General features: G+C 43.4%; 1 protein-coding gene across 6 annotated transcripts in view; it reads right to left on the bottom strand.

Annotated features, from left to right (window-relative positions):
• The window catches only part of sfswap (splicing factor SWAP), a 191829-nt gene that overhangs the window by 68496 nt on the left and 110319 nt on the right, over nt 1-13014 (bottom strand). For all 6 annotated transcript variants that reach the window (XR_011882875.1, XR_011882876.1, XR_011882877.1 and 3 more), the window contains one exon: nt 5280-5476. Coding sequence is in view for 1 of the 6 variants with exons in the window: in XM_072240789.1 (XP_072096890.1) it covers nt 5280-5476 (197 nt within the window). In the remaining 5 variants the exon portion in view is untranslated. The remainder of the gene's footprint in view (nt 1-5279; nt 5477-13014) is intronic.

Genomic DNA, 13014 nt, shown 5'->3' with positions numbered 1-13014 from the left:
GGGGTGTCCAGAGAGGGGTAGCACTTTTGATGAAGGAGCTTGTCGTGTTCATTCTGGGCCAGCTCACTCACCTTTGGATCCCACCAGACACTCAACTCTCACCCGTGGCTCCAAGTTGCTGCTCTCATGCAACAGTGGCCACACCCTGATACACCTCTTTGACAGGTGGGCTAAACCAGGTGAGGGTTATCCCACTGAGAAAGGGACATGCCTGTCCTATTATGTGAAGTCAGCTCAGGTGGACTGAGTGGATGAGATCTACATGAGATCCAACGGCCAGGAACGCTGTACTGCAACGCTCCATTGAGAGCAAAGGGCATGACGAGGCACAAAGTCACGATCATACAGTGCAACCAAGGAAGACCTCAGTTGTGGTCATGAGTACTTGTACCAGTGGACCCAGACTTCCAAGGTTGAGGAAGCGCAACTGCCCCAGTGCAACTGTTTTCCACTTGATAAACTCATCAGACACAATGGATGACTATCATTAAGAACTCAATCTAATCCAAGCACACAGGTGAGGAATCCCATGAAAAACCAACGTAAAGTTTGTGAAATAACTGTAAGGTGCATAGGAAAGAAACGGAAGATGGCAGATGAAGTTGTATGTTCATTGAATCAGGTTCAGTCTAGTCTTTAAAAGGAACAGATACTAAACAGCTGATAATAAATCCAAGAGCCCCTCTAGGTTCTCCAAATCCAGAGCAACAGACACACAATATCAGGCAGTATCTACGAAGAGTATGTTCTCAGGCCAAAATGGCCATTGTTTATTTCCCTCCATAGATGCTGCCTGACATGCAGAGGTCCTCCAGCATTTTGTGTGTGTTGTGCGAAACTGCTAATATTCTGCAGTTAGGTAGAGTTGACTTACATACATTACTGTGCAAAATTCTTAGGCACATATATATTTAGCTAGGGTGCCTAAGACCTTTGCACAGTACTGTGGTAAATTTATGTATTACACTGTACTGCTGTCACAAAAATAAACACATTTCATGATATATGTACGTGATGATAAACCTGATTCTGATACAGGTCTCTATTGTAGATTGAGAGTACAAAGAGGGTAGGGAGAAGGGAAGTTGGGAAAAGGTGAAGGGAGAGAGGCAGAAGCGGGATGACCTCTGCTTTACTGAAGAAATCGGGACTGCCAGCAGATATATTCAAGACAATTCTACCTCAGATGCTGGTACCACCAAGACTTTACGAGCTCCCGAAGCATTTAACAACCACGCTGTCTCCCTCTGTTGCGGGTTGTGAGCATCACATCATGAATTTGACTTACTTTGTTATAATGATAACCAACATCCAGCTGAACCCAGAGATATAATGGTTAGTTTCGATGCGATGTCCCTGTTCACAAGAGTTCTCACTGATGTCCTGCCATAGGGTCCGAATGTACTCTTTTCTATAGATGCTGTCTAGTCTGCTGAGTTCCTCCAGCATTTTGCATATATCGCTTGGATTTCCAGCATCTGCAGATTTTCTCTTGTTTGTGTACAGTATTATTAAACTATGTATTAGTTCTTAATTGTTATTGACGGAGGGACTGATCCAGTATAACTGTACGTTTTCTTTTGATTGTCTAACTGATCAAAATCAGCACAGACACCTAGAGCAGATAATGGACTGAGTTCATACAATGGTGTCGACAATTGCATCCTCCGAATCTTCATTTTCATTGTAACATTCGAGATGATTGTCGATATTTTCACATTCTTCATAGTTCCTAACTTGTTAGGTAGCGAAATTGTTTCACTTTCACTCCCGGCTGTTTCTGGCATCCCCAAGCTGAATGTTTGAAACCAGTGTGCAAAACAGTTCTGAATTGACTTACTGTTTATTACTGCTTTTTGAACACAAACACAAGCAACTGACGCCACTTAAAAACTCTTTGCTCGAAGCACAGTGTAGTGTCTAACAGCCACACAGGTGCACGTGTCTGACGCTAGTTAGAAACTGTTCGGCAACAGTCTCCTGCCCCAATTAAACGGCATAATGTCCCAAATAAACAGAGGGAATTCTTGGTTTGTTTTAGTTCTTTAAGAGTTGTCCTAAATAGGCTGCTGCCCTGATTAACCCATGGCCCAATTCATCAGAATCCACCGTATATATTTCCAGTTTCAATGAAAGCTCAGCAAACAAAAACAATACCCGTCATTACTCTTTTGAGAGAATACATTATAGTCCATTTGTATTTGAGCTGTCAAATATCTACATATCTTTTATTGCATTTCTTAGGCTGTAACTGGGTAACAATACATGCTTTGTGTAATGTACATACACATGCAAAAAGCACTTAAGGAGTAACAAATCACAAACAAGAGAAAATCTGCAGATGCTGGGAATCTGGGTAACACGCACAAAATGCTGAAGGAGTTCAGCAGGCCAGGTATCATCTATGGAAAAGAGCACAGTCGATGTTTCGAGCCGAGACCCTTTGGAAGGGATGGCGAAGAGTCTCCACCCAAAACATTGACTGCACTTTTTTCCATAGATGCTGCCTGGCCTGCTGAGTTCCTTCAGCATTTTGTGTGTGTTGTAAGGAGTTTCGAGTTAGGTATTTAGAGTTATATACCTGAAAACACACACTCAATGTTTCAGGAACAGCTTCCTTCCCTCTGTCATCAGAATTCTGAGTAGACAATGAACCCATGTACACTACCTCAATACTTTTTCTCTCTCTTTTTGCATTCCTTTTTTAATTTAATTTGTTATATATCAGAAAATATCTGAAAGAAGGTGGCGCCAGCGAACAACACTACCAAAGACAACATCCTCAAGACAGTTCACAGAGCAGCTTCTTTCACTTCTTTTGCATCTTTTTACTTCAGATACGGTTCTGCTGCTGTTACAGCCCGTTATCTACATTCTGGAGGTGTGTTTTCGAACTGATTGGGTGATCTGGCACTTTGCTGTCTCCGAGAGGATTCCACGAGGCAGCAAGCAAAATGGGTGGCAGGGAGGCCAGGAAGCCTGGAGATGGGAAGCTAGCCCATGATTGACTCCATCTCTTGCAGATCAAAGCAATGAGGAAGACTGAAATCATCGAAAGGCGTTCAGCGCCATCTACCAGCCTCTCTCTCTCACTCTCGTTCAATGCTGCTGAAGGAAGGTCCTTGCGTTGAGCGATTTCTCTCTCTCCCTCCCTCGATCCTGTCGGAGCATGGTTCCAGAGCAAGGTTTAATCAACGCACTTTGTGCACTGTGGACTCTAATTCAAGTTTATGATGTGTTCTATTTTCTGGTCACTCCTTTTTTCTGTTGCTATTTTTGCGTGATTGTTGAATTGGGGTGGCCTGCAGATAATGAACACTGAGATATGCCTTTTGATTTTGTGTTTTACATTTTGTTTTTGCTCATTTATTTTGTTGCTGTTTGTGTGATTTGTTTTTTTTCTTGCATGTGAGGTGGTGGAGAATGATATTTTTATTTGAATGGGTTCCACGGTTCTTCTTTGTTCCCTTTCCCTTTGATGATTTCAATCTTCCTCAGCGCTTTGACCTGCGAGAGATGGAGTCAATCACGGGCTTGCATCCCATCTCCAGGCTTCCTGGACTTCATGCCACACACTTTGCTTGCTGCCTCGTGGAAACCTCCCAGAGACAGCAAAGCGCCAGATCACCCAATCAGCCCAGAAACACACCACCAGAATGTAGATAACAGACTCTGTCTGTGGGGAAGATGAATCTCAGGGTTGTGTACTGCATGCATACTTTGATAATAAATGTACTTTGAATCCTTTGAATACTTCCTACTGTAATTTATAGTTCTTTCTCTATTATTATATAGTGCAATGTACTAGTGCTGCAAAACCAAGATTCCACGAAAACTGCCAGTGATATTAAACCTGATTCTGATTCTCAGTAGGTATGGAGAGATGGAGATTCTGTACTATACAATAGATCCTCTACTAAACGAAACACCACTGGGGTAAGAGAAAGAAAACAAAAGGCAAACGTGCAGTCAGCAGTGGGATACAGAAATTGAACAGGAACACCCTAGAGTGCTGTTCAATTACTTTTGGGACCAGTGTAGTTCTGCATAAATTAAGCACCAATAAAAGATAAGTGGAACTTTGGAAAGATTAAGATGCTTGGGCCAAATGATCTTTTCTCAGTATGTACTTATGAACACATAAAATTATGTTATATTGTTTTATTAATTGTTTTATGATGTTCCCAAAAAAACAATGATCTCACTTTTAATGACTTTATCTCATTAGTTATTGCTACTTATTTATATTCGTATTTGCACAACTTGTCTTCTGCACTCCGGCTGATGATTCATTGATCCTGTTATAGTTACTATTCTATAGATTTGCTGAGTATGCCCAGAGGAAAATGAATCTCAGGGTTATGTATGATGACATATATGTCTCCTGATAATAAAATTTACTTTGAACTTTAACGTATAGTTAACGTCTAGCCATATAAACACCGTGGCTACCACAGCAGGTCAAAGGCTAGGAATCCTGCGGCGTGCAATTCACCCCCAGAGCCTGTCCACCACTTACAAGGCTCAGGTCAGGAGTGTAATGGAATGCTTGCCTAGGTGAGTGCAGCTCCATCAACGCTTCAGAAGCTCGACCCCATCCAGTACAAGGCAGCCCACTTGATTGGTACTCCTTCCACAAGCATCCAATCCCTCCACCATCAACGAACAACTGCAGCAGTGTGTACTATCTACAAGACGCACTGCAACAACACACCAAAGTTCCTAAGGCAGCACCTTCCAAACCCACGACCACTACCATCTAGAAGGACCAGAACAGCAGATAGCTGGGAACACCACCACTTGGAAATCCCCCTCCAAGTCACTCACCATCCTGACTTGGAAACATATCACTGTTCCTTCATTGTCACTGGGTCAAAATCATGGAATTCCCTCCCAAACAGCACTGTCGGTGTACCTACACCTCAGGGACTGCAGCAGTTCAAGAAGGCAACTGATCACCACCTTCTCAAGGGCAACTAGGGATGGGCAGTAAGTGTTGGCTTTGCTGGCGATGCCCACATTCCGTAAATGAATAAATAAAAAAATATAGGAACAGTCAATAACTAATTCTGAAATAAAAATATTATTCATAAGCTTCAATTTAAGGGCAGGTTTTATGGCATTTAACAAGAGAAAAAAAATGCATTATGCTGGTTATTAATAAAGAAAGAAATGCCAAGTCAGACTCAAAGCTTGAGATTGACCAGGAGGCTTGAAAAGAAATATCTATATATTTACTTTATATAGTGTACATGCAGTGTTTACTGATCTCCGCTGACCTGTATGCTCTGGGAGGTTTCTTCAGTGGCTGCAGTTTCCATTTCTCCAGAAGGCATGGGTGTTTTCAAGGTTTGCAAGAAAAGTGCAGCTTTCTTTTTGCGTTCTGCCTGCAGCTGCCTCTCCTTGCATTCTTTTGAAGCCTGTGCGAGCTTCTCCCTTGCAGCTGCTGCCAGTCTGTCCTCCAGTTTCTGTTTAGCTGCAAGGAGCAACAGAAAGCACTAATTATCTTATACATGAGAGATTCTGCAGATGCTGGAAATCCAGAGCAACACACACAAAATAACAGAGGAACTCAGCAAGTTTAACAGCATTAATAGAAAAGAGTAAACAGTTGATGTATCAGACCAAGACCCTTCATCAGTACTGAGAAGGTAAAGGAGGGAGGGGAAGGCAGATAGTTTGAGGTGATAGGTGAAGCTTAGAGGCTGGAAAGGTAAAGAGCTGAAAAGAAAGGAATCCAATAGAAGAGGAGAGTGGACAATAGCAGAAAGGGAAGGCGAAGGGGACCCAGGGGAAAGTAATAGGCAGGTGAGAAGTAGTAAAAAGTCAGTGGAGAATACAGGAGGGGGGTGGGGGGTGGGGGGTGGGGGGTGGGGGGTGGAATTTGTTCACTGGAAGGAGAAACTGAGTTGGAGGCTACCCAGATGGAATATAGGATGGTGGAGGAGTAACACCTTAGAACAGGAAAAGTGGGCAACTAGAACTTTTAGCATGAAGCCAAAAAAATACACAACTGTTTCTTCTGAAAAAAAAATACATATGTTGTTTTATAGTTTGCATAGAGCTCCACCTTTAATAGAAGAACTGGTGACACTAAGATAGAACTGATGTACAAAACATTAGTGTAAATTCTTAGTCACATAATAGGACAGCAATTAAAATTTAAAACACAAATATTTAGATATATTATCAGCTCAATTGCCAGGATTTTACAAGCTAAACATACGAATCTTTAATTAGTTGTGTACATTTGCATTTCATTATAGATTGTGGATAATTTAGCAATCATTTGATTAAAAAAACAGCTCGATGCCAGAGAGCAGATTTCTACATTTTTGCATACAAATTGCAATAAGCAAGTACAAATTCTAGCAAGCTAATGAATTAATGAGAAGATGAAGATAAGAAATTAGACATAATATCTTTGATTTGGTGAAAACTCAACCACTAACAAGATCAGAGAACCTGTTGATCCTCTGAGTAGTGGAGTCTCCAAAGGACTGAACAAAACTTCAGAATGGATACCAATACTGGGTGTTTATTAGCTCAACCAGCTGACAAAGGTGTGAGAGATATCCCTCTGCCACAGAGAACCTAGTTTAAACCAAGCTTCACTGTTGGAATGGAAAACTCTTTTATCTTGGTCAGTACAGAGACCTCCACCATGGATAGTCCCAAACCTGGCTGCAAAAGGAGGAGAGAGGGGCATGGAGGCTAGCTGTTGTGTGTTTAATGTTTCAGTAATATTGGAGTAAGAGTGTGTGTGTGTGTGTGTGTGTGTGTGTGTGTGTGTGTGTGTGTGTGTGTGTGTGTGTGTGTGTCTATATATATATATATATATAGATAGATAGATAGATAGATTAAGCATTCTAACAATTCATTATCATCAGACATCCTCACCTAGGTGACCCAACCATGGTTGATCAAGCCATGACCTGCTACCTGAACACAAGTCGTGGCTTGATCAACTATGACTGGGTCTCCTGGGTGAGGGTGCCTGATGTTGAAAGATCCAAAGTACCCGATGGCCCCAGCTATATCATTGATGATGTGTTCTGAGCATCGAGAGGTGTATTCTTCAAATTATGGGTTACATGTAAAAATACACAAATTGCATATGTCATCACACAACCACGTGATACATGCACATCTTGCTCAAAGTAAACACGGAGTTAAATCTGTATTCCTCAACTCCTGATTCTTCCTTTGAATTAGTTTAAGGTTTTAAAGTTACAAAACATAACACTAGCAACCCCATCCCAGAAAAACCAGTACTACAGAAACATCAACAGAAGCTCAAAAGACCTCATCCTTGGGAGAGGCAGGGTCTTCAAACATGGGCTACAAGCTAGGGTCAATTTGAAAGACTGGCCCAGGACAGGGGACTCTGGCGAGCTGCTGTCGGCGGCTTTTGCCCCAGGAGGGGTGACGGGCTAAGAAGAAGTGAAGCAATAAACCCTCTAGTTAAGGGCAATGACATCAACCTTCTAGTATCACGGAGTCTTAGATTCGCACAGCACAGAAAGAGGCCCTTTGGCCCATGTGTCTGTCCCTGTCATCGGTTACCTGTCTATACTAATCCCATTTTCTATATTCAGCCTTTAGCCTTCTCCCAAGTGTGTCTGCAGCCCTCAAGTCACTAAGTTAATTGGCCACTTAAGTACGAGCTCTGTCTGATAAACTGCTTCTTGGAAATTCAGGAGAAAATGTATTCAAACCAAGGACATGATCTGTCATTGAAGAATGGCAGAAACAGTTCAGAAAGCCAAACAGCAATCAGGTTCCATCATTCATCAGGACTGGAAACACAAGGTGAAGGGAGATGGAGAATGAAACTATAAGACATAGGAGCAGAATCAGGCTATTCGGCCCTCGAGTCTGCTCCACCGTTCCATTCTGGCTGATTTATTATCCCTTTCAACCCCATTCTCCTGTCTTCTCCCCATAACCTTTGACACCCTGATGAATCAATAACCCACCAACCTCCACTTTCAATATACCCAATGGCTTGGCCTCCACAGCCTTCCATGGCAATGAATTCCACAGATTCACCACCCTCTGGCTGACGATATTCTCCTCATCTCTCTTCTAAATGGACGTCCCTCTATTCTGAGGCTGTGCCCAGAACACAGGGTGCAGCCCAAGGTTATCAGGTAACAAAGTGGCATAAGGTCAAGGTGAAACAGGGACACCACATTTGTTGGGAAAAACAGTAGGTGGAGTACTTTTTAAACGCAAACAGGAATTCTGCAGATGCTGGAAATTCAAGCAACACACATCAAAGTTGCTGGTGAACGCAGCAGGCCAGGCAGCATCTGTAGGAAGAGGTGCAGTCGACGTTTCAGGCCGAGACCCTTCGTCAGGACTAACTGAAGGAAGAGTGAGTAAGGGATTTGAAAGTTGGAGGGGGAAGGGGAGATCCAAAATGATAGGAGAAGACAGGAGGGGGAGGGATAGAGCCAAGAGCTGGACAGGTGATAGGCAAAAGGGGATACGAGAGGATCATGGGACAGGAGGTCCGGGAAGAAAGACAAGGGGGGGGGGGGGGACCCAGAGGATGGGCAAGAGGTATATTCAGAGGGACAGAGGGAGAAAAAGGAGAGTGAGAGAAAGAATGTGTGCATAAAAATAAGTAACAGATGGGGTACGAGGGGGAGGTGGGGCCTTAGCGGAAGTTAGAGAAGTCGATGTTCATGCCATCAGGTTGGAGGCTACCCAGACAGAATATAAGGTGTTGTTCCTCCAACTTTCCCAGACAGAATATAAGGTGTTGTTCCTCCAACCTTCCCAGACGGAATACAAGCTGTTGTTCCTCCAACCTGAGTGTGGCTTCATCTTTACACTTACACTTACACTTCCTCCCTTACCACCATTCAGGGCCCCAAACAGTCCTTCCAGGTGAGGCAACACTTCACCTGTGAGTCGACTGGGGTGATATACTGCGTCCGGTGCTCCCGATGTGGCCTTTTATATATTGGCGAGACCCGACGCAGGCTGGGAGACCGCTTTGCTGAACATCTACGCTCTGTCCGCCAGAGAAAGCAAGATCTCCCAGTGGCCACACATTTTAATTCCACATCCCATTCCCATTCTGACATGTCTATCCACGGCCTCCTCTACTGTAAAGATGAAGCCACACTCAGGTTGGAGGAACAACACCTTATATTCCGTCTGGGTAGCCTCCAACCTGATGTCATGAACATCGACTTCTCTAACTTCCGCTACTGCCCCATCTCCCCCTCGCACCCCATCTGTTACTTATTTTTATACACACATTCTTTCTCTCACTCTCCTTTTTCTCCCTCTGTCCCTCTGAATATACCTCTTGCCCATCCTCTGGGTTCCCCTCCCCCTTGTCTTTCTTCCCGGACCTCCTGTCCCATGATCCTCTCGTATCCCCTTTGCCTATCACCTGTCCAGCTCTTGGCTCTATCCCTCCCCCTCCTGTCTTCTCCTATCATTTTGGATCTCCCCTTCCCCCTCCAACTTTCAAATCCCTTACTCACTCTTCCTTCAGTTAGTCCTGACGAAGGGTCTCGGCCTGAAACGTCGACTGCACCTCTTCCTACAGATGCTGCCTGGCCTGCTGCATTCACCAGCAACTTTGAGGTGGAGTACTTACATGAAATGTTTAAGTCAATATTAAATCCCAGGGGTTGTAACACAAGCATGTGGAAGATGAAGTAATTTGAACTTACTATGTGTATTATACAAAAAAAGTTAACATACAAGGAGCGTTTGATGGCTCTGGGGCTGTACTCAATGAAGTTTAGAAGAATAAGGAAGGATCTCATTGAAAATCTATCAAACATTGACAGGCCTACATAGATTGGATTTGGAGAGGATGTTTCCTACAATGTGTGAGTCTGGGACCAGACAGCACAGCTTCAGAATAGAGGGAAGTCCACTTAGAACAGAGATGAGGAGGAATTTCTTTAACTAGAGGGTGGTACATCTACATTCCAAGGAATAAAGTCCCAACCTATTCAATCTTTCCTTATAACTCAGGTCCTCCAGACCTTGTAAATTTTCTCTGTACTCTTTCCACCTTATTTACATCTTTCCTGTTGGTAGGTGACCAAAACTGAACACAACACTCCAAATTAGGCATCACAAATGACTTGCACAACTTCATTATAACATTCTATCTCCTGTACTCAATACTTTTGATTTATGAAGGCCAACGTGCCAAAAGTTTTCTTACGACCCAATCTACCTGTTACGGCATTTAACAGGTTACGGACCTGTATTCCTAGATCCCTTTGTTCTACTGTATTCCTCAGTGCCCTACCATTTACTGTGAAAGATCTAGCCAGCTTGGATCTCCCATCTCCTGTACTCAAAATAACCTCAGCCTTTCCAATCTAACCCTTTAGCCAAAGAACACTCTTAATTAGAACCACTGGGGTTAATATTTTCTGCAGCCACTCTGGAAGAGAAGATGGGATTTTTTTACAACCAAGTAAATCAATAATTATTGCCATTTCCATCTGTACATTCGGCACTGCACTAACTCACAATGCAAATAGCGTTCATCTGGGAAATCGGTTGCCGCTCAATAACTTAAATGGATGCTGATGTTTCCAAACAATTAGTCCTGAAAATTTCATATTTCAATTTGTAAACATCACAGATCAATCAGTATAATCATTTAAGTGCGTAAAAATCTAATTTAGTAAGGAGAACTCATGCAGCTCCACTATTAATTCAACTTTTAAATGGTTACTGAACCGACAATACAATAGCTTGAGAACGTTCACGCAGAGTCGGTAAAGACTGCAATTGGTGCTTCATTACTTGGACAGCATAAGTGAACGAAAAGAAAAGCCTGACTTCATAAACAGTCGGGAATATTGTACCCTACCCCCCGCAGTCACAGCTGTCCAAATAGAGATGCCACATCTGATATGCAACTGCACTACTTGGCATCAATCTCGTAAAACACACTCCAAAGATATACCAGTTGGTAGACTGATTGGTCATTGTAAATTGTCTTGTGTTAGGCTAGGATTAAACCTGTGGATTGCTGGGCAGCATGGCTTGAAGAGCCAGAAGGACCTATTCTGTGATGTATCCCAATCAATCAATCAATAAACAAACATTCTCAGGCTAGTATATGGTGATATATACATAGTTTGATGCCTCTCAAAGCCCAACCCTACGCCCCCTCGTCATGAGAGGTGAAAACGGGTAAAGCCAGCCAACAGACTCTGGTGAAGCTGTATAGGTCAATCCCCTGTACAGTGGATACAATGGATTACAGAAACATTGACATAACATCAGCCTTGGACAATGGAGACAGGAGGTCATCGATGGCCAATGCTGCACTGGGAGCTCAGGGTCCAAGAAGATAACTTTGATAATAAATTTACTCTGAACTTTGAATGGAGGTCACTTAAACCCAGGATCCTGTCCTCGTCGCTGTCTGTATGAAGTATGCATTTTTGTCCTGTGAATGCATGACCCCCCCCCGACCCCAACCCCTGGGTGGTCTGAATTCTTCTCACCTCCTGAAGACGGGTGGGTCAGTGGGTTAATTAGCCCCTCCAGTGTAGGTGAATGGTAGAATGGGGGGGGGGGCAGGGTACAGGGAAGGTGGGAGGAATATCATGGAATTAGTTTAATTGTAGATGGTCAGCACTATCTTGATGGACCAAGGGCCTGATTCTGTGCTGTGTTACTCAGTAACTTGAAAAAGAAAGTTCAAGATTCAAAGTAAATTCATTATCTTGTATGTATATCTTGGACATATCATTCATGTACGTATATGTCACAATATACAACCTTCCTGGGGTCATTCACAGTAAATACAAAGAAACACAAGAGAGTCAGTGGAAGACCGCACCCAACAGGACAAACAAGCAACTAGACACTAGAACACTACAGCACAGTACAGGCCCTTTGGCCCTCGATGTTGTGCTGACCCATATATTCCTAAAAAAAAGTACTAAACCCACACTATCCCGTCACCCTTTATTTTTCTTTCATCCATGTGCCTGTCCAAGAGGCTCTTAAATACCCCTAATGTTTTAGCCTCCACCACCATCCCTGGCAAGTCATTCCAGGCAGCCACAACCCTCTGTGTAAAAAACTTACCCCTGATGTCTCCCCTAAACCTCCCTCCCTTAACTTTGTACATATGCCCTCTGGTGTTTGCTATTCATGCCCTGGGAAACAGGTACTGGCTATCCACCCTATCTATGCCTCTCATAATCTTGTAGACCTCTATCAAGTCCCCTCTCATCCTTCTATGCTCCAAAGAGAAAAGTCCCAGCTCTGCTAACCTTGCCTCATAACACTTGTTTTCCAATCCAGGCAACATCCTGGTAAATCTCCTCTGCACCCTCTCCATAGCTTCCACATCCTTTCTGTAATGAGGTGACCAGAACTGAACACAATACTCTAAGTGTGGTCTCACCAAAGATTTGTAGAGTTGCAACACGACCTCTCTACTCTTGAACTCAATCCCCCTATTAATGAAGCCTAGCATCCCATAAGCCTTAACTAACCTATCAACCTGTGCAGTGACCTTGAGGGATGTATGGATTTGAACCCCAAGGTCCTTCTGTTCATCCACACTCTTAAGTAACTGACCATTAACCCTGTACAAGCCTTCTGGCTTGTCCTTCCAAAATGCATCACCTCACACTTATCCAGATTGAAGTCTATCTGCCACTTTTCTGCCCAACTCTGCATTCTGTCTATATCTTCTTGTAACCTTTGACAACCTATAGCTCCATCCACAACTCCTCCAATCCGTGTCATCCGCAAACTTACTCACCCATCCTTCCGCCTCTTCATCCAGGTCATTTATAAAAATAACAAAGAGCAGGGGTCCCAGGACTGATCCTTGCGGCACTCCACTAGTCACCGACCTCCAGGCAGAATACTTTCCTTCCACTACTACCCTCTGCTTTCTTCCTGTAAGCCAATTTTTTATCCAAACAGCCAACGTTCCACTGATCCCATGCCTCATGACTTTCTGGATGAGTCTCTCCTGGGGGACCTTGTCAA

Source organism: Mobula birostris, chromosome 22 (genome assembly GCF_030028105.1).
Source record: "Mobula birostris isolate sMobBir1 chromosome 22, sMobBir1.hap1, whole genome shotgun sequence".
Taxonomy (NCBI): domain Eukaryota; kingdom Metazoa; phylum Chordata; class Chondrichthyes; order Myliobatiformes; family Myliobatidae; genus Mobula; species Mobula birostris.
Note: the sequence above shows the minus strand (reverse complement) of the source record. Positions and strands in the feature narration are given on the sequence as shown.